At 40.3% G+C, this 26,393-nt stretch overlaps 2 protein-coding genes across 8 annotated transcripts in view; one reads left to right on the top strand and one right to left on the bottom strand.

The window, feature by feature from the left end:
- The first annotated feature begins 812 nt into the window (after positions 1 to 812).
- Positions 813 to 11,727, top strand: ZNF830 (zinc finger protein 830). Its single transcript, XM_042834178.1, has 10 exons — positions 813 to 952; positions 1,092 to 1,191; positions 1,506 to 1,626; positions 2,613 to 2,652; positions 3,973 to 4,196; positions 5,289 to 5,379; positions 6,015 to 6,078; positions 8,501 to 8,581; positions 9,852 to 9,928; positions 11,058 to 11,727. Exons 1-10 carry the CDS (start codon positions 831 to 833, stop codon positions 11,239 to 11,241), a joined length of 1,104 nt encoding a protein of 367 aa, XP_042690112.1. The 5' UTR covers positions 813 to 830; the 3' UTR covers positions 11,242 to 11,727.
- LOC122168624 (poly(rC)-binding protein 3-like) overlaps positions 8,892 to 26,393 on the bottom strand; it is a 139,480-nt gene continuing 121,978 nt past the window's right edge. For 5 of the 7 annotated variants that reach the window (XM_042834137.1, XM_042834129.1, XM_042834155.1 and 2 more), the window contains exons 12-13: positions 24,538 to 24,707; positions 22,553 to 23,277 (exon numbers count right to left, since the gene is read on the bottom strand). In XM_042834137.1, the coding sequence (XP_042690071.1) occupies positions 23,181 to 23,277; positions 24,538 to 24,707 (267 nt within the window). In that variant the 3' untranslated portion in view covers positions 22,553 to 23,180. Of the gene's footprint in view, positions 9,428 to 18,419; positions 19,144 to 22,552; positions 23,278 to 24,537; positions 24,708 to 26,393 lie in introns of those variants that run through there. The other 2 variants (XM_042834163.1, XM_042834171.1) reach the window with 2 other exon arrangements.

A 26,393-nucleotide genomic window follows, 5' to 3' on the forward strand; every position in this document is an offset into this window, starting at 1 on the left:
AGATTTTACACAGTACTGCTTTTGATAGTCTGGTACTTGGAGGAAAAAAGAGGGATTAACTTCTCCCACCAGCACCTCTGGATTCAGCAAAGTGTGTGTCCTGAGCTGAAGACCTCAGGCAACTCTTCCTATCAGAGTGTTTGGTTTCTAGGACTAAAGTGTATGTGAATGCAGACAAACTCCAGTAGTATAAAGTTGTTTTGACTGCCAGGTACAAAAAAGTACTTGATTTCTTGTGGAAAGCGGATGGTTGCATTTAGTGTTACCTCTGCGATACCTGTTCTGGTGCTGAATCAGCCCACGTCAGAAGACAGCCAGGCTGCTCACCTCGGCACTGCCTTCACTTTGCCTATCGTCTTCCTCCCGCTGCCACTCAGGCAGAATATCCTGCCCTAAAGTTTACGTTTGTGGTATTTGGAGTTGAATCACAGAGCTGCTCCCCTACCCCCTCTGTATCCGTATATAGGCTGCTGTGCCAGGCACAGCGGGACAGCCCTCCTTGCAGGGTCCTGAGCCATTCTGTGGGTGATTCTGTCAGAACAGCAGAAAATACGCTGGTTTTGGTGAACTTCTCAGTGAGAAGTTCTCATAACTGCTGTTACTGTGAACCTAGAGTCGTCCTTGCTGCTAGGTTAGGGCTTTCCTTTGACTTTCGCAGCCACTCGCGCTACGGAGCGCTATGCCTCACAACGCGGCACTTCTCCCATGGTCCCCGTCGGGGCGGGGCCGCGGCGTCCATCCCCGTCGCTTCCCCCAGCTCCAGTCTGGGGGCGGCCATCGCCCGCCCACAAAAGGCGGAGCCGCAGCCTCGCTCTGCTCGCTGGGACAAGATGGCGGCGGCCGGAGTGGGCGCGGGGCGGAAGCAGGTGCGGCAGGAGGAGCTGCGGCGTCTCATGCGGGAGAAGAAGCGGCAGAACGCGGACAAGAAGCGGATCGAATCGCCTTTCGCCAAATATCCTCGGCGGGCCGGGCGGGGAAGGCCCTCGGCCCCGATTCCCGTGGGGGGGGCGGGGGGGGAGGAAAGAAGGTAGCGTTGAGGGCGGGGGGAGGTTCACGCAGAGCACCGCATCTTTTCTTAACGGCGTCGTCACGTACAACAGCCTGGGCCACCTGAGCTGCACGTTGTGCAGCGCGCCCGTAAAGAACGAGCTGCTGTGGCAGACTCACGTCCTGGGAAAGCAGCACCGCGAGGTGAGCCGGGCGTCAGCCGCCCCGGTCGGCGGTGGGAAGGGCTGCACGGGGGGCCGCCGCTGGCGTCGCATCCCCGGTGGCGATGGGAGGCCGCGTTGGGTCGGGCCCCGGGCAGCCGGAGCTCTGCTGGATGGCAGCCCTGCCCGCGGCAGGGGTTGGCGCTGGGTGGGCTGTGAGGTTCCGTGTTGCTCTGGTCCCACATCACATCGTGTGACAGGTCACCAGAAGCGTTACGTTCTGAAATTACCGCGTTTTAAACTGATGGCTAAACGTTCTTGGTAGGAAAGCCTCTTAAACGTTGTGTTTCTTTGCAGCGAGTTGCAGAATTAAAGGGAGCAAAGCAGGCAGCAAGTGGTTTAGCTGCTGGTGCATCGCCTCAGCCTGTCAAGAGAAAAACTGCTGATGCAGAAAGCACACATTTAAAGAAAACAAAAGGTAAAGAGGGAAAACTTGTACTTGCAAGAATCTTGCAGTTTTACTTGTTCGGTGCTAGGTTTTCTTTTGCTGTACTGTGTGAGCCAATGACTTGAGTTAATGTCAGCCTGTTGCTGCTGAAAGGGGAAAAAGTGTCTTATTCTATTCCTTTTCTCTGCACCATTGAGTTAAAATACTCATTGTGATTCATATTCATGAAGTGTTTTCACTATTTTGTATTACATTAAGTACAATAAGGCAAGCTATTAACCTGTGCTTAAGTAAGTGCAAGAGCCTAGAGTAATCACTACAAACTTAAGGTAAAACCTTACGAGTGTTTTTCGCTTTTGGGCACCTCAGTACAGAAAGGTGCTGGAGCAGTTCTGAAGAAGGACAACAAGGCTTGTGAAGGCCTTGGAGAAAATGCCCTATGAGGAGAGACTGAAGGAACTGGGGTTGTCCAGTCTGGGGAAGAGGAGGCTGAGGGGAGACCTCACTGCTCTCTTCCAATATCTAAAAGGTGCTTACAGTGAGAGCAGGGTTAGTCTCTTCTCACTGGTGACAGGTGACAGGATGAGGAGAAGTGGCCTCAAGTTGTGCCAGGGTAAGTTTAGGTTGGATATCAGGAAAAACTTCTTTACAGAAGGGGTTGTTAAGTGCTGTAATTGGCTCCCTGGGGAGGTGGTTGAGTCATCATCCCTGGATGTGTTTAAAAACCATTTGGATGTGGTGCTCAGGGACATGATTTAGAGGAGGGTTGTTAGAGTTAGGGTAGTATGGTTAGGTTGTGGTTGGACTTGATGATCTTTTAAGGTCTTTTCCAACCTGAGCAATTCTATGATTCTGTGCGTAGGGTTGGAACTGATAGTAATAAAGGGCATTTAATTTGCAAGTCTTGATAAATGATAATGATAATCTGTAACTTTCTGAATTTGCAGTTGTAGTTAGCAAAGTAGGTTTGCTTTGAAAGCACGGGTTCTAAGAAATGGCTCTTGGCTGTTCTACAGGTACAGATGACAAGCCACATACATCTACGTCTTCATCTGGGTAAGCAGACTATATCACGTACTGTTTTGTTTGTACCTCTGTTGGTTTTTAACCTTCTCATCTTGTTCTTCCCCGTTTCTCCTAGCCAGGGGTAATGATTCAATTAGCAAATTCCTGCTTCTGCTCAGTTTCTAATGCAAGTGTATATTCCCAAATAAGGCAACATCTTCTATGCAGATGGGAAAAACATAGTATTAACAATAGTGTCTGTGACAAAACAGAAGTCTCTTTGCTCTCACTATCAGACTTGTAAGCATTAATATGTATTATTATTACACTGTCTACTGTAATGAAAATAATTATACTGCAGTATGCACTCCAGTCTTTAATGATGCTGCTGAAGAGATGACTGAAACGAAGGAAAATCTTTTAGTATATCTTTAAATAATATTTAGTATCAAAAACCATTAACAAATATCATCGACTCATCTTCATTAAGATAATTTTACTTAAAGTTTATGCAAACACTTATCTTGCAGTTGAACTCTTGCAAAGGAACAGGTGTATTTGAATTCAAAGGATTGGATTTATGCATCTTACTCCCTTGGAAGATTTTTAATGGTGTTTGGACATCAGTATGAGTGGGTAAATGCTACATGAGATCTCCTGTAAAATTTTCTCAGGGTAAACTGTTATTTAGTGCAGATATTAGGTGGTGTTATCTTGACTCTAAAATATGCTTACCTTGCTGGAATTTTACATGTGTGTGTGTAAAATTGTCATTTGAGTGGTTTGTTGATTACTGATGATTGATCAGCGTGATCATTTTTAATACAACCGAGGAAAGTATTTGACTTGGAGACTTGTAGCTATCCTAAGCAAAGGTGACTTTTCTCATTGCTGAGCCTGCACAGATCTTCTAAGCTGCACTTAACTGCACTTCTGAGCTTCAAGAGGAACACAAAATGTTAGACGTGAAGGATATCAAGGTTTATGTGATGTTTGTATGACTGCTGGGCTATGAATTTTGTATTTAATAGCAGATATAGAGATGCGGATAAGTTTAAGTCTACAAGTAGAATCACTGAAGCAGTCATTCCTCCAAGCTCACTTTGTTGTAGGATACTTCTATTAATGTTTCTTGTATTGAGTGTTCTAATACAAAAACATAATGGAAATATCTTTCAGCAATAACCTCAGCATTCCTGGGGAACTTCAGAAGAAAGCAACGGTTGTGTAACCTTCAGACAGTGGATACATCTGTAGCTGCATGGTTTAGCATATTGTACAGGATGTGAGAACAACTTGGTCTTTTAGACTGAATAGACTGCAGATGCTAGAGTCAAACTGATTTTTGTTGCACTGTGTATTCTCTACTAGGCTACCAGCAGATTTTTTTGATGAAGCAGAGCAAAGCAAAGGAAGCAAACAGTTTTTGAAAGGTCCTGGTCCCAGTTTATTGTCAGGAAATTATGATGATGATGATGATGATGATGATGAAGAAGAAGAAGAGAAACAAGATCAACCGAACAGATCCTTCGTTATGCACAAAACTGAAATTCCACCTCCAACTCGAGAAGTAATACCTAATTCTCTGCCTGCAGGTAATGATGAATGAAGTGGTACAGTAAGAAGAAGCTGTGTCGTAAGAGTAGAGTAGAATAGTTTATTTGGAAGAGACCTCCAAACATCATTGAATCCAATTACCGGACCACTTCAGGACTAATCAAAAGTTGAAGCATATTCCAAATGCCTCTTGAATGGTGACAGGCATGGGGCATCAGCCACCGCTCTAGGAAGCCTGCTCCAGTATTTGACCACCTTCATTATAAAGGTGTTTTCCTAATGCCCAGCCTGACCCTGCACTGGCAGCTTTATGCCATTCCCATCCTGCCATCAGTGACCAGGTCACAGCCTGGCACCTCTGCTTCCCATCAGGGTGCTGCAGGGAATGATGAGGTTGTTCTCAGCCACCTTTCCAGACTGGACACCTCAATCTCCTTCACAGGACACACCCTCCAGCTTTGCTAGCAGCTTTGTTGCTCTTCTGCAGGTGCTTTCATATTGTAATATCCTTTTTATGTTGTGAAACCTGCACACTGTTCAAGCTGAAGCTGCAACAATGCTAAATACAGTGAAATCACCTCTTTAGTTGGCTGTGCTGCGTTTCACACACCTCATAATGTGGTTTGCCCCTTAGCTGCCAGGACACACTGCTGGCTCATGCCCAACCTACTGGCATCAGCACCCACAGGTTCCCTCCTGCTGAGCTGCTCTGCAGCCACTCATTCGCAGTCTGTGCCTGTGTCTGGCATTACTGCATCCCAGGTGCAGCAGCCAGTATTTTTCTTTGTTGAACTTCAACAGCAACAACAATGTTGCTGTTTGCCTGATGATGACAGCTATTGATGGAAAGGATCTTTAATTTTCTGATTATTTCTGTTAGCTGGCTGGTGTATCCTACTGGGGGGAGAGAAAGGAGATTTTTTTTTTTTTGGTGGTTTGTTACTGTGCAGTGTTTTCTCAGCGTGTTTATTGCTTCTTGTTGTAATTGCTTGAGTCTGTCAAGTAGAATAATGTGTAACTTTCCTTCCCTTGATTCAGTAAGGTATTAATCTAAATTCCTGTCTGCTCGGAGTTTTGTACAGAAGTTTAAACAGTTCTTTCTGCTCATAGGCTTCTATTCTTTCTTTTAGACTTCTTTGACAGCAAAACTATGGCTGCTCCTGTAGTTTCACATTCAGGATCCATACAGAAACCAGAGACACAAGAGAAGGTAGTAGAACGGTAAGCAGTCAGATGAAATATTGTAAAATTTGGCAGCTGTTAATAAACATTACCCTTCCAGGAAATACAGATTGCAATCACTTTATAATTTGTCATATTGTTAAATTGTATTTGGTATAGTTTCTATATATGTCATAGGAAAGTGTGTTGCACACTAGGGATAGGAGCAGTGTCATACAGTGTCAGACATCTTTATTTGCAAGTTTTAATAGATGATGCATTTGAAGCTCAGTGTCTGATTTTAACTGTTTGAAGAAAACTGTTGACTGGTTTTGTGGCAGTGCTTCAGCTCTCTTCTACACTTTTTCAGATGTTGGTTTGGCCTTTCAAAAGTAGAGACTTGTATTAAAATGTCTGGGTATGCACTCCCCCAACAGATAATTTGGGAATCCTAAGCTACAGCTCCTGTTTTAGCAGTGAGTTTAAAACCTGTCTCTGCAGTCCCCTGAGAGTTAGTTAAGACCAAAGCAAAGAAACAAGTCCTGTAGGCAAAACTTAGGCATAAAAAAGACTTCCTTCATTTCTAGGTCCTTCTGTAAGAATTAAGGATTTTATTTTTGACTGTTTTATAACTCCACAATAAAAGAGATTATTATAAAGAGCTAACTTGGAATAATCATAATCAAACATTTCAGGAAAGAGAACACTGCTGAGGCTCTGCCAGAAGGGTTCTTTGATGATCCTGAAGTGGATGCAAAAGTAAGTAAGCAGATCTTTTTCTGCTATTTGATTTATTTCTGTAGGTTGTAGTAATTTTGTGGATGCTGAGGATGGTTTGTCAGTAATTAGTTGTACCAGTATATAAGAAAAGCAGTTTCATTCTGTGTTAATTAAAAGGCATGAAAAGGTGTGTAAAGGGTTTCAAAATATCTTTCAGAATGTATTTTCAATTGCAATTGAATTTTCAATTATATACATTGTCCTCTCCTCTGAGAGACCCTATTGAAAAGCATAGGAGTTACTATGCAATGATATTATTCAGCCTCCTGGAATGGGAACAGCTAGATTATGGCAAGCAGCATCATCTCTAGTACTGGCAGACTACAGCAGTGAATGTGGTTTTCAACTGTCATCCTTTATTGCTGTGGGTTTTTTCATAACGTGGCCGTTCTCCAAAAAGCCACCATTTAAAATCTTGGAATTTGGTCACATTCATTCAGGCTTCCTTCAGCATTGTGCAGTACTGAGCAATAACTGAAATATGTGCTGCTATTGGAAATATCAGCTTTTTTTTTTTTTTTTTTGGTGGCAATGTTTTTTTGTGTCATTTAACACAGATTCCATGGCTTTCTTGTTCTTTCTATCAAAACAACAGCATTCTTGACACAAAATGTCATTTATTTTCCTTGTTCACACTGTGGTTTATCTGTTGGTTCATCTAAATTGGACTATGATTCAGTGAGTAATGCTTCTCTATGTTCATTTAGTCCCACTGGCAGAATCACAAGCTTAGGTTTCTCTTTATTGTGGCAAGTTTCTTTTAGCACTACTCATGCACACAGCTCTGCGGTGGAAGTAAATATGTTTGAATAATGACTTTTTGAGTATTGAGATAAAGAGCTAAAAAAGATCTGTGGTGTAACACACGACTGGTGTGTTATATTTTTCAAATGGGAAGTTGCACCATGGTGGGAAACTTGTACAAAGTGGGAATGTCTATCAGGCAGAGGAGGGTATGCTTATATCTGGGAAGATGTAGTGATGGTTGTTAATGAGCTTTTTCTTAGTCATTTCCTTCACTGATAACATGTATGAGCGGGTACACGTTCCTTTAGGCTTTCTTGAAATTGATTTACAGCTGTTCTTCTTATCAGCCCTTTCTAAGTTTAGCTGACATGAAAGGGAAGGAAAACATTTGTGACATCACATTGGGTTGACTGCAGTGATTGTGTGTTGAAGTCATCTACAAAATAATTATTTCTGGAATTAAGGTAGGCTTTTTGGAGAGGGGGTTGTGGACATGGAGTATGCTGGTTCTTTACATCAGGAACTTACAAAGCATATAGATTCTGAGTTTGACAAATAATATCTTTTAGCATTTCAATTTATTGTAAGAAATACAAATAATTATGAATTACAAAGGACAACCACAATGCATAATAACACAGTACGTACACACATGATAAAAATAATCACAAAACAGAAAAAGGAAACGATGACTTCCCAATATGTAGTTTGCCTGGAAGCTTCTAATATCTTCTACAAACTTAATTCATGCTACTGGATTTTGTATAAGCACTCAGAACCAAAGATAGCAAACCATCCTCTTTACTGAGATGATGATTGTTGTGTTACCAAAAAGAGGAAAGAAGACAAGAAAAGCTGATGTAAAAAAAATGTTGTGTTTCTGTACAAACTGCTTAGTTCTCCTAGCTATACGATTTCCCTCTTGTCCAGAGCCAAAAATAATCTCTCTTCTGACACACAATGCATGCCACAGCTTCTAACCTTGAGCTGTTCTGGTTATGCAGGTAGATTATCAAATTTACTTAAAAGCACAGTCTGATTTTGATTACCTTATTTGTAAATCTTAAAGCATTTCTTGCACCTACTTTATCAGTCCCATGCTGTCTACCATGGAACAAAAAGCTTCACTTTAAATAAAAGTGCTATGTAGCTATCTATTTCTTCTGTTAGCCAGTAAAATCAGGTAAGATTTGCAATGTGGTCAGACTGTCCTAACACTAATGACTTAACATTTTGTGTTATGCTGAAAACAATTAGCTTACTACTTTTTGAATTGTGTGATAGTTCTATTGTATGACTCAACAGGAGAAGAATTCATCCTTATCAATTGACATAGTAAAATTACAGTTCATTAAATCAATGGGATTAGTCATTCTTGTTAGTCCAGATATCTCACACCATACGTTTTTAGTCAATTATTCTGTAATACTGAAGTCAAGCTTCTTGTTTAAATCCAAGAATAGAGTCAGATTTTTTCCTCCAAAACAACTGTAGTGCTACAATATCAGTTATTTCATTTACTAATATATATATTTTCTGACCTGTTTGTCTGAGAGCACAGCCCAATCTGTGCTGGTTTTCCATTTTTTTTAGAGTGTTCCAGTGGCTCCCTAGGCAGTAATCATCACTAAACCTGTCTTCTCTTGTCCTTCAGGTGCGAAAAGTTGATGCTCCAAAGGATCAGATGGACAAGGAATGGGATGAATTTCAAAAGGCAATGCGACAGGTCAACACAGTAAGTAATGGAGTCTATTTTTATTGATTCTAAATTCTATACACAATAAGGAGAAAAACAGTTTCATGCAGCTCTGTGAAGTGACTGACATGCATTTGTCAGCTGTTTGTCTGCAATGCAGTGTATGATTAAATGCACTTTATAAATGAGCAAATGATTCTTCCACTCAAGGAACATCAAGTTGAAAAAAATTCTGATGATGAACCAGTCAATCATATATTTAGTTGCATTTATTAAATTGCATTTAAATAAAATATATTATATGTCAAATCAATGTTCTGTATCCAAACAAGGCGTAACAAAAAATGCCACACTCATTTGTCTTTTTGGAAAAGGATCTATAAGGGGTCTGTAACCTGGTTTCATGGTTAACGTAAGTGTACTGCAAAGAAATCACGAAACTTGGGAAGGGGACAGAAAAGTTTGTGTGTGTGAGATGGAAGTTGATCACAGTTTTTCTTGACTTCCATTTTTTACTGTATAGCGTTGCATGGCAAGTCTTCCTGAACAGGTTTTTCTCTGCTTTTACACCATATGAAACTATTGTTAAGGATATATCATGTTCTCACCATTTCCCTTGAATATTTGCCAGTTTTTAAATTTTTATTGTAAATAATCACTCCTACATCAAGTGCTAAGGAGGTGGTGCAAAAAAATTGTCATTGCTCATTTTAAAGCGCTCAGCACTATAAACAGAGGAAATATTCATACAAAAGCAGTAGTGGGTACATTTTACTAGCATTAGCCATTCGTATGATTCTTCATCTTAGAAGGAATCTTCTCAGTTATGCGTGGACCATTGACTGCATAGCATCTCCCAGACATTCAGATTTGAGAAAGTAAATGCTGAAAAAAATAACATGTTAGAAATACTTTGGGATCTAGAGGAAAAACTTAGCCAATACTTTTAATAAGCTTGTGTAACTAAGTACTGGGATATAGCTCCAATTCCAGCTTCTGGCTTTGAATGCACGTGGTTTGTTGTTGCTGTTTCAAATAGTGGAGTATGGAGAAATTCAAAAAGTTAACCCCAGAGCAACCAAACTACTTTTGAATTTTAGTTTTAAGAATAAACATTTGAATTTGTAATGAAACCATATCAGTCTTCCCCTGTATATGCCTTGAGTCCTTTGTGAAGGTGTATATGTATAGCAGGTTGACAGTTATGAGATACTTGATTTGGGTAGAGGGAAGGAAGGGAAGACACAGATGCCAAAAAGGAACAGCATTGGAGTTTAGGGTGAATTTTCTTAGAGCTTTACTTGTTTAGATTTCAGAAGCAATAGTGGCAGAAGATGATGAAGAGGGACGACTGGATCGTCAGATTGGTGAAATAGATGAGCAGATGTAAGTAAATCAATTTCTCTATCAGACTGTTCTTCAGCAGTAATGGATCACAATTCGACTACAGTTACAAGCCTTTTTTAACTTCTAATCTTCTTTTGGTAATTGCCTAAATATTCAAAGGAGAAAGAAAGATTGCCTCTAGTCTCAGAATACCTGATAAAAACATGAATTTTGGTGCAAAGGAATTTCAAGTTTGTTACCATAATATTTTTTTTCCTGAAATTCTTCAAGGCTGCTTGTGTTCTTACTGCCTTTAACTGCAGACTGTTTCACGTTAAATTTGAATTCAACATCAAATCAATATAACACTCATATCTGAAGGCTGAGGAAAATATTGAGCTCTGGCTGAATGTAAGTTATCATTTTGTGGATATACAAGGGGAAGAAAGATTCAGACAACAATCTCTCCTTGTTGACTCTTCCAAGCAAACAAGAATGAAAAAAAAACAAAGATTGATTTAAATCAGGCTGATACTTTGATTTTCAACAAAGTATCTTATTGAATTGGCCAGAATTATTGATATAAAAATGTATTTTGAGGATGAGAACTTCTAGGTAAATAGAAAGCTGAAACTCTGTAACTTCATTTACTTCATGAATTTCTAGTATAGTCCTCAGTAAGCTCAGTAAGATAAAGTACCTGAATGCTTGTGATGCCTTTTTGTCTTTAGTCCTGAGACCTCTAAAATACCAAAATGAATGGCCGTGTGATGTGTGGAAGAAGACTGAGGTTCTGTGTTATTCTTAAACCAATTTGTGGCCATATTGCAATTTGATTACCTCTCATTGCTAGAGAATTTACCACACCTCTCCCCTCCTTTGGTCTGTTTCTATTTCATTAATACACAGAAGATCCGTTATCATTTTTAGTTGCCACACACACAGAATGGTTGAGGTTGGAATGGACAACTAAGATCATCTAGACTGACCCCTTGTTAAAGCAGGTTCCTTAAAGCATGTTGCACATGGGCTCGTCCAGCTGGGATCTGAATGTCTCCAGTGGAAAGTTGGTGGGAAACTGCTAAGCTTTTCTATATTCAGAGTTGGAGAAGCAGATCCATCAGAGTTAAAAAAAAAAAAATATATGCAAAAGACCACAGATATTAATAAGTGATTTACTTATCAACAGTGAATGTTACCGTCGCGTTGAGCATCTGCGCAACCGCCAGGATTTGATGAAGGAGAAATGCAAGGAAGCCATGAGATTAAGAGCAACACAAGAGAAAGAGGATGAGGCTATTGGTAGCGAAGATGAAGAAGAACTGCAGGATTTGCTGTCTCAAGACTGGCGGGTGAAAGGGGCTTTGTTGTAGCATTTTTGCAGTGTGGCTGATCATCACTGTTATTTCCATTATTAGAAGTGAGACGTTTTTGTTAAATATTTATTTAAAGAGGCTTGAGAGATGGTGAAGAGCCAACTGTGTAATACAAAAGAGACAAAGAAAGAAGCTCCAACCTTTGTAGATCCACAGTGGTGTATTACTGTAAAAATTGTATAATGCAAATGTTTTATGGTATTCAATGTACTTTTCTTATTAATAAAACTGATTTCCTACCAGAGCTATTTTAATGGGATTAGTAAGTAAGCGAAGAACCTAGCTTCTGCTAACATTAGATATATGGAGACTTGGGCTGTTGTGTATAGAAGTACTGGACTACCAGAAGTGACGGTTTACAGAGATTTCCCATGTGGAGTAGGTAGGAAAAAAAATCTTAGGCATTTATCATCTGAAAAGTTCATAAGTTCTCTTCTCTCCATGGACCTATCCCCTTCAATAAAATATTTGTTTTTTTTAGGATCTCTCACAATTTTTCTGTGTGTGGAAGTGCCAAACTCAGAAATGTTGAACTACAGCTTTTCCACTGTGGTAGGTAGTACTGAAGACCTTTCTTTATAGTATCTTTTGGTTAACATGGCCATAATATGGCATACCTCACATGCTTTGAACCAGGGGGGTAGTAACACAATGCAACTTCTTGCATAACCACATATCGAAAGTGTAAGAAAATACCAGAGAAGAAGATACCGCACTGGAAACTGCTGAGGTAAGATCACTTGTTTAGCTTTAAATACAGGAAGTTTTACTAAGATAATAAAGGAGAGCATCTAAAATTGATTTATGTTCTGATAAACACAGATGAAGTGAAAGTTGAGAACCAAAAGATGTGACAAAGCTGTGACACGGAGGAGAAACAACTACCTTGAATTTTGGTGAGTGTCTCTTGCATTTGGCTGGTTTTCGTTTTATTTCCTCCTTTTATCTTTTAAATTAAGCATATTTTTTATTTTGAAAATATAAAAGTATGTCAAATTTGCAGAGGGCTTTTGGAAAAAATAGGAAAAATGAATAATTTAGGGTTTAATTAGGGGATGAAGCACTGGCTGCCCAGAGGGTTTGGAGTCCCCTTGGAGATCTTCAACAACTGCCTGGACATGGGCCTGCTCTGGGTGGTCCTGCTGGGAGAGGAATTGGGCCAGATGGATCAGGAGGGTCTTGACAAGCTCAGCCATGCTGTGAGCCTGTGATTTCTATCAAAAAATAAGGTTGTGAAGGAACAGCTTAATTTTTTTTTTTTTTTTCCCAAATACAATAATCTTAAGCTGGTAAGTCTTTAAGTAAAGAAAACAAATCTCAAAGATGTTTATTAACCAAGTAATTTGTAATGCTCACTTAGTTGTCCATTAGTGAAAGGCATAGCTTAAGAGCTGTTCTGCAGCCCTGTGATTTTGAAACAGATAAATGACTTCATGGGGCAAAATGAATGTGCATGTGTTTGCAATGCAATTTCCAATACCACTGCCTTCAGGAGCTGTTAGTACCCACAGGCTCAGCCTGTGGTAGTTATAAGTACTTACTGGTAGTTAAATGTTCTCTGCTAAGTGCACAGGTGGTAGTAATCTGTGTGCTAACTTCTTTCCCACCACACAGGAGATAAATTGCTGTTGTGGCTTAACCCTCTTCTCACAACCACTTCTGTATTTGGTACAGTAGAGCACAGAAGTGATCATAAAACAAAATAAAACAACAGACCTAATGGAAAACGATGTTGTCATTTGTTAATGACTGTAATTCTTCCTTGGAAGCATCTAATTTTAAAATTTGCTTCAGAAACAGAAGTACTGTGTAAAAAAAGCATCAGTGTTAATTTGGTCAGTCCTCCTGTCAATAAACTCAGTTTGAGCTGAGTCAAATTTTGCTTATTACAAGCCACTGTAATTAAAATTCCCTGCATTCTGTCATCTTAGAAGCACTAAGCTAAAAACGGCTCTTAGGAAAATTTAGATTACTCAGGTATTTTCAAACCGTACACGTACTTTTTTATCTTATAATAAGGAACTTTTACAGTAAGAAATCAGACATTCAGCCAGTAGATATCTCACTGTAGCTGTCTCAAAAAACAGAAATTGCTTCAGAAATTCCCTTTCATAAGATAACATCAGATGAATATGACAGTTCTCTTTCATTTCAGTTACTGTCTTGAGACATATGCTTGTCTGCAGGGCGACGGCATACTGCACTGATGCAGAAACTTTGCAATTCAATCAATATTGTGTTATTTCCTGGAACCAATGACAAGAGAAGCAATATCTTCTTCTATCCCTAAGAAGTGTCTTTGGGCCAAATTTCCTGCTGTGAAGCAGTTTGTCTTCATTTAATCTTCTTTTCATCACTTTCCCTAGAACTACCCTGACTTTTTTTTTTTTTTTTGCTGGGAAAAGAAATGCAAGTTATTCCCTTGTGTAGACATTTAGACCAGGTCTTTCCTTCCAAGAATATACTGAGGCACTAACATCTTGGTTAATTCATTGGTGGTTACAGTACTTATGGTGGTTATAAGAGACCTGTGTTCAAATCCCTCTCCTCTCTTGTACTTTGAACTTAACAACTCCTCTGATCTAGTTTAGCCTGTTGTTGTCTTCTTTGTAAAGGTTCTGCCATTATAAAATGATTCAATTTTTGAGTATGTAACTTTCTTGTCTGATAAACGCAACGTTTAGCTGAGAAGAGACAACAAGTGTTCCAAGTATGTAGCTTGTGCTGAAATACATTCATCAGAGATTGAGGCTATGCAAAAACTAAAATAATAATAATAAAAAAAATATATACATATATATATACATATATATATACATACATACATATATATATATATATATATATTTTTTTTTTTAAAGACAAAAAAAAGCCTAACTACCCAACAGGGCAACTTCTATTGCTGCCTGCCTCAGGTGGGAGGTTCAGTGCATGTTCTGTGGCTGTATCCTGTGCCTCCACAGAAGTAACCAGTTCATGCAGCCCAGCGAGGCTTTAGCACTTAGCAGGTGCCTACATTGGTGGCAGCCTTGCTGGTTGTGCTGTTAGCTTCCCAGGAGCTCTGACAGCTATAAATACACACTTTGGGGCCCACAGTTTTATCTGACAATAGAAAGTGCTCTGCCTGTCAGTAGTGGGGCATGTTATGTGGCTGAATGTGTCTGTTTTTGTTTTCTTTTGTTGGCTATTCCAGGCAATGTTTTTACCTTTTTTTTTTTTTCTTCTAAAGAGGCACAAGACTTGACTTCATTTGAGCTGTTAGCCAGAACTCTGATAACAAATGGATGATGTGAAAGCTGCAGAAGTTGTATTATTTTTCAGATGGTAGCTCACAGTTGTGTGGGAGTGACCTTTTTCTGTCAGGTGCATGGGGTTTTTTAATCTGCTTTTGGGCATGAATGGTTTAATTTTCTGTCTAGGATAGTATTCCTTTTTTTTTTTTTTTCCTCCAGATATACCTTCTTGTGTTTTGTTTTCCTGTTCTGTATGTCAAAGCTATTCAGGAACATTTTCTTGCCATTCAGAAATCTTTTCTAGCTAAAATCATTAAATTAAAATCAATACTCAGCCTAGATCTTAACATATTTCTTTCTTTGTTATTTTTGGCAAAATGCTCTCAAAATATTTCCTTTTTTCTTGCTATATCTACATCTTCATTTTACTCCTTATCCCCCCCAAACACACACATGTGCCCCTGAACTAGTTTAAATCTTAGTTCCGTCCTAGCCAAGTCAGAGCTTTGCCTAGCAGCTTCACTGGGACACCAAAGTCCTGACATGCTTTGTGTTGAGCTGCAATAATGTGTGGGTTTTTTTTCTCTCCCCTTTTTTCCCTTCTCCATTTACTAGCCAGTGCTTGCTATTTAGGAAATGAAAGATACGGATGTCCTCACTGCAAAAGCAGCTTCAGCACCTTCTTGAAGAGTAAGAACTTACATTTTGAGAAGTAATAACATACATAGAATTTTATCGGGTTGAAAGCAGCCTAGGATTTGGAATAGCTAATTGAACACTGAGTCATGCTTCCTGCTTGCTGGGGCGCAATGAAGCATTCTGAAATCTTTCTCTGTAGACTGCCCTTTTTCTGCATCTTACTGAAAAAGCTGTTAACTTCTATGCTTTCCAGGTCTATATGCACATCTTGGATATATCACAGTTCCTGGCTTTGAATCAAGACCCAGATCCATTGCTGCTCTTTGCACCCTATTTTTCAATGCAAACAAGAACGTTATACTGCACAGTTACCCAGCGAGGGCCATGAAGGGAACCCCAAGGTAAGTATGAAGACGTGTGTATTTTAGAGTGACGATGCTGTTTGTAGAATTAGGCTCATATCACTAAGGATGCTACTCACACTGTTGCGCAGCATAAAGTGGTACATTTGAAAGGACTACCAAGGCCCTAAAAAGGAGAGGTGGCAAGAACGCTGCAAAAGTGCTGCATGCAGCAACAACTTGGAGCCAGCCCATCTTTCTGTGTGAACAGAAAACTTGAGGCTGTTTCTATAGTGCTTCAGCAGATCCAAAGGGAGGTGAATGGTGCATGAGGTATTTCAGGGCAGGATGGGAAAGGCTGTGGGCCAGTACTCCATTCCTCCTTTTTAATGATGGAAATTGTAATGCACCTCCCAGCTGCTGGCCTCTTTTCCTGACTGGTGAAGGGTGCTCCTGGGAAGCCCTGTCACTGGACACTGCTGCTGGGAATAGGAAAAAATGAAAAGCTTTAACAGTGCCATGTGCAGTACTCAGTTATGTTCTTTTCCCAAATATCTGAGCTTAAAATAAGCATAGGAAACACATGAGAGATATACAAAGCAGTGGCTTCTTGTAGCAAGAGGACAAATTCTGTCTCTTCTGTGCTGTGTGAAAAGTACTTCAGGAGCAGCTTTGTTAAAAGAAAAAAAGCAGAAAATACTGCTTGCCATGCTAATGACACAGTCTGGATCCCTCTAATCATGTGCAGAATTGTCATTCCTGAGGACAAAAGTTCTAGTGCACTTTCTAGTACTGCCAGTATTGCACAGTTGTTACACTCTTTCCCAATGAGCACTGGGACCTGAAGCGTGATGATATGAAACCTTTAATCATTAATGAAAACAAGCAATTTGTCTATGATTTTAGTTTGACAATCCATAAAATAGTGTTTCTCAAATGACAAATTAGCAACTTGGTTACAAAGAACAAAGTTTAAACAACACAACAGTTGTATGCACAAAGCTACCACGTCTTTTTTAAATCAGGAAAAAAATTTATTTATAAAAACGTCTCATTTAATTTACTGTCAAGTCTCTAGCTGAATACAGTGATTTTTAGAACACTAACAGCCCATGCTTTTATACAGATTAGCCAAAGCATGAACATCGATGGAAATTAATCCTCGAAAATTGCTTTGCTTTGCTTTATGTTATGACCCACAACAGTGTTAAAACTGGAGCAACACAAGAGTTAGGAAGCACAGTTGCTTAAAGAGTAAAAGAAGTATTTTCTTTTGATGTCTCAGAATAATAAGAAAGTTAGAAATGGCAGAAACTCCTCTGTAGATTAGTCCATAAAAGCATTGTCTCATGGGGCTTTGGAAAAGTCCTGTCTGGTGGCTAATGCACTAGGGCAGGATGAAATACATTACAGAGCCCCCAGGCCAGTAACTTCTGATGACAGCCTAAAATGTAGGAACACAAATGAGGAAAAGGAAAAAAAATGCAAAAAAAGAGGAAAAAAAAAAAAAAAAAAAAAAAAAAAAATCTTCTCACTATTAAAAAAATAACACTTGAGTACAACCAGCATAGAACAGCATTTCAATGCAGGCAGGTTTTCTCACACAGGTTGTGTTGGTTTTGTTTTTTTTTTTTTTTCAAATGTCAGTTATTGGAACAGTTACAAGAGTTCAGAACAGTTTTACAGTGTTTTTCTAGAGCTGTGAAATAGCTGAGGTACCTTGACATTATTTTCAATTATATTTAAAAAAAAAAAATCCAACCAAAAAAAAACCACCAAAAACCCAACACAACTCAAACAACCAAAAGCCCCATCTGGATAAGTGCAACCTGTAACAGTGGCAATTCTACAAACGGTTACAGTGACACAACTTAGTGCAAAGGTACTAAAGGTGAAGAAAAGCCCACAAAATACAGAAATGACACAAAATGCTGAAATAGTACTTAGCCCTATACAATAATAATAACACACTTTGAAATACCATGTTTTAAAAAGTATTGCATTTGCACTGTGTTTTTAGTTTATATTAAAATGCACTGAATACAGTTCAATTGTTAAAGCTTTGTGTCCAAGGAGTGCAAAGTGGATGAATGTGGCGGGCTAATGGGATTCTGGGTTTGGAAGTGGTGAGGAAAACAATATTGCATTACTGAGTTATGCAGCAGAAATTAAAAAGAAGGTGGATGGACAAACAGAAAATGCAGTTAAAAACTAGTTCCAACAGCTAGCAACCAGCCATTACATCACCCAGCTCTCTTCAACTTGGCTGCAATTGGGCTTCTGACTTAAATAATCTGGATGTAATTCTTGGGAAGGGATGCTATCTATCTAGGCAGCAATCTTTGAATGTCATTTGATGTGCACTAGAAGCACAGCTACAGGATGAGGGGAAATGGCTTTAAACTGGCAGAGGGTAGATTTAAATTAGATATTTGAGAGAAATTGTGTACTGTGAGTGTGGTGAGACACTGTAATAACAGGTTGCCCAGTGAGCTTGTGGATGTCTCCTCCCTGGAAGCATTCAAGGCCAGACTGGATGGGGCTTTGAGCAACCTGGTCTAGAGGGAGGTGTCCCTGCTTATAGCAGGGAGTTGGGACTGCATGAGCTTACAGGTCCCTTCCAACCCAAACCATTCTATGATAACTACAGTGCAATTTGAAGACCTTATTAGGAATTAATGTTTTACAGAAACCTACGGGGAAACTGAACGAAACTTTGGTTGAAGAAAGTGTGCACCCCTTGAGGTCACGGGATTTATTCTGCTGGTTTCAGCAAGTTCTGCAGCATGTATGCTGGGGCTGGATGGTGCGTGGCATGGGACTGCACTTTGGACCTGTAGGTAGGGAGGTGGCAGGGGGCTGCTGTGTACCTGCTCTCAAGCAGCTACAGGAGCAATTACTGGTAATTTGGAAGAGTTGCATGTCAAAGAGAAAAAAAAAAAAAAAGGGTCTGTTCTCCCTTCCTGCATTTATTTCTCCAAATTACGGTTCCCTGAACCAGAGAAAATTTCTAAGAAAAGCTTAAGGCGCTACTGTATTTTTTTCCTCATTGTCTTCCAATTGTTCACAGGTCTGTCTCAGCCCCAGAAGTGTGGCTTGCTGCCCCTGTGGGCGGGGGAATGACGGGGCCTTCAGGGCCCTGCGCAGCTGTTGGAACTAGTTGCTGCCGGGCGCCTGGGTGTTAGTCGTTATGGCAAGTGGAAGACGGTTGGAGGTGGCAACATTAACACTAGCAACTGAACAGAAAAGAAAAAGATGCCATATTGTTTCCTTGATTACTAGGATCTACCACAGACTCTTGGTAGAGCTGGCAGAGCTTGCATTGTGTCTCATCCCTTCAATATGGAGCAAACTTCTGGCGGTCAGATTTCTTAACCCCGCTCGTCGAAGGAATTTTGGCAGTGTAAGCGGACAAATTCCCCGTGGCCCCCGCGGCAGCCGCGGCATTTAGTGCCAGGAGTGGGACAGTTTTCATGCCAAGCAGACTGGAGACAGGAACGGCATAGTGGGTGGTTGGCAGAGTTGGTAGGGGAGGGGGGGTACTGACGGTAACGGCGGAGGCGGCCGCCAGCACGGCCATGGAGGTGGGGGTGGAGGTAGGGGTGGCAGACTGAGAGAGGTTCATGTTGAGGTCAACAGGGGTCGTGACGGAAGCGGTCTGGGTGCTGACTTTAGCCATCTCTAAGCTGCAAACGAAGAGAGGAAGAGGAACAAACAGGTTGGGAGGGTCCAGCCAGGGCGGTGGGAAGGGAGGGAGGGAGGATGGACAGATGGACGGACGGGGGAGAGCAACCACGAAGGGGCGGGGGTTAGATAGGTGGGCGAGGGGTTGGAGGTGTGGGAGGGAGAGGGAAAAGAGAGAAAAAAGGGAAAATGAGGGTCAAAGGAGGAACATGTTATGTGTTAAAGAAGAGAAATAACAAAAGGGTTTTTCATGACTTGATGGTGAAAACGTTACTGAGACTCTAAAGTAAGTTCTTTCAGAAAGAAAAAAAGGGTTGAGGGTTTGGCTAGTTTATTTTACACGTGAGAAAAGAAATCTAAGGAATGCAGGTAATGGCAAAAAGATGGAAAAAACAGAACTTAAAAGTAAACTTAAAAGAACTATGAAGTTTACTCCCCAGCACTGATGTAGTGAATTTTGCTTTCCAAAATCTTACAGTAGTTTTGAAAATGGGACACGGGGGGTTTTGGTAATTTTTTCAATTGGTCAATTTTGTGACAGAAATAGTACCCTTGGTCATTTTGCTAGGATGAGAGGCTGTTAAGCAATGGTTTGCTCTTCCCATGTAAGGTGTCAAGTTCTTGTTTCACAAAGTTAGTCTCATTTAGTTCCCTATGAGGTCAGTGTGCATTTTTCATATAAAACAAACCTGATCAGACAGTATGTTCACTTAGGATTGTACTTCCCCTGGACTTTTTTTTTTTTCCAAATCACAACAAAATATTTATGCAATCTAATTATAAGGAAATTAGAAAAAAAAAAAGGAAGACTGGAACAACACCCTGGCTTCCACAGCAGTGGTATCCATTCTGAGCTCATCACAACGATTACAGTTAACATCACCCAACGGCTGACAGACAAAGTACTACATTGATACAACATAACATAAACATCACACAGACCCAGAGAGCACAAGGCAATTCAGAGTGACCCAACCTCTTACTCCAACAAAGTGAACGGCTCTTTGGAGCATGTAGGTATAAAACAACATTCATTTCACCACAGTTAAGTCCACTCACTGGAAGGCCAGAAGGCCTGTATGCTTAGGCTTTTCTCTGCTTTTTTTACACATTGAAATATAGTAATTCCAAGAGCACATTGGTTTTTGTGGGTTTTTTTCATTTGTTTCTTTTGCATGACAAAATGTTTACCTAGTTAAATCTTTACTTTGATATGTGTCTGTTAACAGCTTGTGCACTGTGCTTTGGGATCAGCAAACAATCTGGAAATGCTAATTTTGGTATGTGTTTTGCATGTAATCACCTGGGAGGTGTTACTGCCTAACATGAATGGGACTACAGGTTAGCAAATCATTACAGGCTCCCATTATATATGTGGCAGCAGAGCGAGCCACCACAGAGAGGGCTGCCTGGCAGGGTACCTGCCACTTATTATCAAGTCTCATCGGGTCTAGGGGAAATTTCCCAGGTAAGGGGGTCAGTCAGTAACAGTAGCCCAGCTCCTCACCCAAGCAGCAGAGAGGAATGGTTGCTCTATGCAAGGCATGGGATAACCTTGCATTTTCTCATTTGAGATTTATGTGCAGCTGTGAGGAACAGCCCCAGTCTTCTCATGGCCAGAGAAAGTAACAACCAGAAGGCATGACCCCTTGTAGTGTGATGGTAAGCGCAAAAGCAATAAATGATCACTAAATGGGCAGTGATGTTGCTTCCCAAAGCACTGCTGCTAAAGGTAAGGTTAAAGGATACCTAATTCTGATCTGAGCTGGAGAAAGGAGAGTGGAGGAGAGGGAAATGTTTGAGTACTACACTCCTCCCTCAAAAGAAAAGGGCTCTTGTGATACTAGTTCATCAGATACTTTTGCTGGGAAGTTGAAAAATGTTTTATCTGATGGGTTGGGATGGAGGAAGGTAATGTGTGAAATGTAGACCTGCTTGTGGAATGTAAAACTTAGGTTTTCTTGCCCTCTGTTCTGTGATGTTTATCTGCCTCGTGGATGAGCACCTTTTCTCCTAAACTTAACAATAGAATCACTCTTTGCAGGGAGAACAGCATCCTTGCACTGCCAGAAGCGCTGCTTGCAATCTACTTGCACAGTGGGATTTATGTCAAGAATGATTATTTTTAGCACTGAAACAGTGAATCCAATATAACTCCATGTAGGAGTTACATGCAATGCCTTAGTTGTTTATGCAGTTTAGGTTTTTTTTAACAATTCTAAAATCATGTGATTTTGGGAGGGAGGCATACAGAAAGAAAATGCCGTATTCACTGTTTCTGGATTTGCCTGCCTTGTATTAAAAAATAAAGAATTTCTACTGCTGAGTGGATAGAATTTGAGGCTGAGCTCACTGTCCTGCGCCAACACAGAGAACAGATCTCACAGGCTTAGCAGTGGTGTTGAGACACCAGAATCCCTGCCTGGTGTACTTGCACAGGTACAACAGAAGCAGTAATTGGCATTACTTCACCTTTATTTCTGGTGGTAACGAGCGAGGTGAAAGTACATCAGGTTGGCTTTCAGCTGTCTTATGACAGCTGAAGTTTCCCAAATCGGTTATACATACAACAGAATTGAATAAGGAAGCTGATGAGCAGACTCAATACAGAATTTCATTATGCCAATTTTCCACTTTGAAGAGCTACACTTACAAATACATACATTGAAGGCCACGTCTTGCATTGCCCGACTAGCATACAGAAGGAATAAAGCTTGAGATTGCCTTTGTTGGTTCTGTTCTGTGAATGACTCTTTCATCAAAACGGAAGTGAAAAACATCTTCAGGAAACTGCTCTTCAACAAGAAGAAAGTGCTGCTGGCTACAGGTCACTTACACCCCAAAGTCAAATATTACATAGGAAACCTAAGCTGTGGTTCATTCTTAATAAAAGCTAGAAGATGTAATTGGATAATGAAAATCCAGTTACTACAACGGTTACCAGTTAAGAGACAGAAGATTTTACAAGAAAAAAAGACATTTCTACTGCAAACAAGCTGGGACAAATTCTGCTAATACAGAGTTCAACCCTTGGATAGCCAACAAAGAACAAAAACAATACTTAAAGAATTAAATCTCTGTCTTGAGACTGTATCAATGTACTTATATATCTGTAATTTAGAGTACTTAATCTTATGTACACATTCAACACCAGATTGCAATAATATGTCTAAAACAACCTGATAAGTTGCTATATAGATGGCAACTTTGGCTAGAGATACACACAGTTAGAGGAATACATTGGATAGGTTTTTCACATCCCATGCTGCTGTGAGACATTATCTATGCAGAAATACTGTCCCTGGAAACCAAATCTATGAGAATGTTGGATCTTGGGGGGAAGAGTAGAAAGAAAAGTCCATCTTACCCTGAATGTTTATATGGCTTTTATTTATTATTTTATATATTATATTATATATATATATATATATATATTTTTTTTTTTTTGACATCTCAAACTATATCTTGTTAACTGTACTGCTGGCCAGTGCTGTGGCTGCGGTGGCACCTCACTGGGCAGACATTTCTCTTGGGAGAAGAGAAATCTGGAGCAATGTAACTTTTTAAATGAAAAAGCCACCTTAATGCCCTATGTCACCTTAGAACTTAATTTATTATACATTACTTTAAGAGTCTTCATTTACAAATGAAGTTGCTTCTTCTAAATACAGTTTCAACATATGGTACATAATAATATATGATGGTTTATTGTAGATGATGGTAACAAATAACTTTCTAGAAAGCCAGCAGGAAGAAAATACTTTCTGGTTTCACAGGGTATAGATAGAGCATCCATGTGTATGACTGCTGAGAAGTTTTCTTCTTTGCAAAAGTATCTTAAAAGACCCCACACATATCTCATTCCATCAAAAGATTTGTTAAGCAGTAATTAAACGGAATTGTGAGAGTTCACAGGCTTTTCTAAAGTGAGTCAAAGAGAGGTTTGTTCACTAGAGTTTCTGTCTCTGGTGAGCAGCTCACTGCAACTCCATAAATAAGTGCATTATTTTATTTGCATGCTTTAGCTGTCTTGAAGATCTTAAAGTGTTATCTTCTGAGATCCAGGTGCATGCCATATGGTGTTTGTGCAACTAAAAATGAAGGGGTCTATTCTCGTCTCGATGTGTGGGGAATCCCTGAACACCAAGAGAAGAACATATCCTTAAGGGTTAAAGGAGGGAACACATTTTTATTTGATTACAGGGCTTACGGAAGTGACTTATATTTGCTATAAAGAATATCAATCAAAAGAACTGTAGGTTGATTTAGGCGCTTGGAAACACCTTATCTTAGGCTTCATGATGCCACTCCTAAATACGTCTTTCTCTAGGAAACTTTCCAAATTGAACTATGAAAAGTAATAGTTTTGTTTGCTGTAATACAGAGCTGCACAAACATTCTGTTCCTTCATTACAGTGCCTGCAGTTGGAGTGCAGAACTGAGGTGTAGAGGAGGTTGGACCATGGAGGAACCCAGAGACCTACCACGACCACAGCTCTGTATATAAATGACATACTTTTCTTCTACCTTAACAGCAAACATCATTAAACACAGCACTCAATTTGTAACGAAGTATTTTTAGAAAATAAAATAAACAACACAAAATCAAATCCAAACCCCAAAGCAGTAAAATACATATAGCTACTCCTTACATTTGTTGCCTTGAACCACAATTTACAATTAGCTCTATGAGACAGCACCATATCCACTTCACTTTCTTCTCAGTGTAATAGCAAATAAAAGCGGTATCAATGTTAATATATTTCTAAATAATCATATCAAACTTGACAGAGACTTAAGCTGTCTCAGTGGCTTAGCTAAACAGCAGTGCTGTCATTAATCCTGGTGCTGAGAAGTGGCAAAGCAGATAGTCTCATTCTGTCTCATTAGGGAAAGCTTTTTACAAATTTGTGGTGCTGTCTCTGAAAAAATAAATCCTATGCCTTCTTAGCAACCACATGGCAGTTTAATATCAACTCTGAGTGGCAATTTCCAGCTAGTAAATTAAATCTGGTTTGCAATCTGTTTCATTATATTTGCCGTTTAGGACAGTAAAACGTCTGTGAAAAGTATTTCCTTCTGAAGAAGTTATAATTGCCATTTTTAATCCACCTATATTTTAAGGTGGATGCAATTGTGAATATTCAGATTTTTTTTTTTAATCTTTTGTCATTCAAAATGTACCTGGACTTGCACCATCTTAAGCTGCTTTCCACGTAAACCAACAGTAAACACAACTTCTAATAATACAGGCTTCACAACTCTTTGGGAATCAAATAGTACTATTCAGAATGGACAGCACAAAGCAACTTTCTGGATCTACCCAGGACAGAGATTTGCAGGAGAGCAGTCAGAGCAATCCTGAGGAAGCATCATCACTTACAAAGTCAACTTACCTTGCATTTATGAGGTACTGTGCTAAGCTGATGTTTGCGGGGGATCCTGTGATTGTAACTTGTCGTTCTGCAGAGCCTTCTGTGGCATTAGCAATCTTGATCTGCGCTCCTGACATCTGCCTGATTTCATTTATCTTACTGCCTTGTCTGCCAATAATGCAGCCTATTAGCTGGAGTAGGACAAAGACTGAGATTAGTGCCACGGACAGAGGCAAAAACCACTTCACTGCAATTTGTAGTATTGATAAAAGCAGAGTTTATGAAAGACTCTCAGTATCAAACAAAAAGACTTCCACTGTGCTGTTTGGAAGGAGTCCCTAGCATGGTCTACCAGTCCAACGTTCCCATGTCTCTAAATCAAGTTTTTGCTGCTACATGGGTAAGTATCAAGAGAGCATCAGACCATTTAGCTGTCTTCTGCAGCATAAAATGACCGCGTGTTGCAGTGCTAATGAATACAAGGCACAACCCAGCCTGAGAACAGCCAGCCCAGCAGAGCTGTGGGCTGGACAGACCTTGCTGTGCTCCCACCCAGTCCTGCACAGCTCCAGTCATGCTTCCGGTCCTAAAGCTCATGGGAATGCATGGGCCTGTCCTGCACTATTAAAGTCAGTGGGATTTACAGCTAAGCACCTGCAGGTAGCAGCAGGCATAGAAAAAGACTGGTAGCAGTGTGCGTGTACATATATAAACACACACACACATATATATATACACATATACACACACGTGTGTAATTTTTAGCTGTATTTCTTCACAGAACCTTAACAGAACTCACACTCCATAAATAAAACTGAGCCTGTGTTTCCTCAGATCCCTCTTTTCTTTTCTTTTTTTTTTGGAGGGGGATAAAATTACATTGGTGTTATCTTCAACTGATAGCTTTGTTGAAGGTTGGCGGAGTCACAAGCTTTTGGACTGGAGATGCAATTTGCAGAAGTACTGAATGTTACAAATGAGCAGTGCAGCGCAGTCAGGGATAGGGGATGTGATTTGTAAGACTGAGCACAGGGAGCCCCAAGGAGTATGTGGGCACTGAGCCAGCCACTGAAGCTGAGATTGGCTTCCTTAGAGACAAGGAGCAGATTTTCTGCTAAAGCAGCATGGAGACTAACAACACTGCAGTGCCCAGGACATGCAGAAAATGCAAACTTGGCTCTGTGGGACTGCTGACGCTGCTGCTGCCCATTTGGCAGAAAAGTGCCAGTAGTGCTGATCGCCTTTCCTTCCCACTCTTTCTGATGGGTTATCCTTTCTGTCACTGCAGTACTTGCAGTATCTTGGCAGAAGCAGATTCACATTGTCCAGACACTTCAGCAAAAGAACAACAAAAAAACCCCTTAATCTTTGCTTCACACCTAGTGACACAATGACAAAGCGGCTAGCAAGGCAGCCAAAACAGACAGAGCACAAGAGCATGTGTGAGAGGGAAAAATGGGCTTTAGGAGCACACACACACACAGGATTTTCCACCCTGTTGAAGCTGAAGGGCCTCATTTAACTCTATCCTCATCCCAAGGACCTGTGTCAGCAAGTTACTGCCAGGCGCCCATACAGAGCCTTGCGTCCGCTCCACCATTAACATAAGCAGACAACAGCCAAGTCATCTTGGAGGAAAACACTGCTTATGAACACATCCCTCTACTGAGGACCTTTCTGTTTTCTATGCTTTCCTCTCACTGGTCTCCACGGTCCATGGGTAGTTAAGGTGAAGCAGGAGAGATGAGCACCCAAAGAGCACATAGCAGTGCAAACATCAGCTGGTGGGGCTTTTGGTTATCATTGTAGGCCATCAGTATGAGCAGTGCAGAGAAAGTTTTGCCAGGGAACCATTGGACAGGAACACTGATAGCACC

Source organism: Centrocercus urophasianus, unplaced genomic scaffold (assembly GCF_019232065.1).
Source record: "Centrocercus urophasianus isolate 14NV4802_14NV808 unplaced genomic scaffold, USGS_Curo_1.0 seq_11, whole genome shotgun sequence".
NCBI lineage: Eukaryota > Metazoa > Chordata > Aves > Galliformes > Phasianidae > Centrocercus > Centrocercus urophasianus.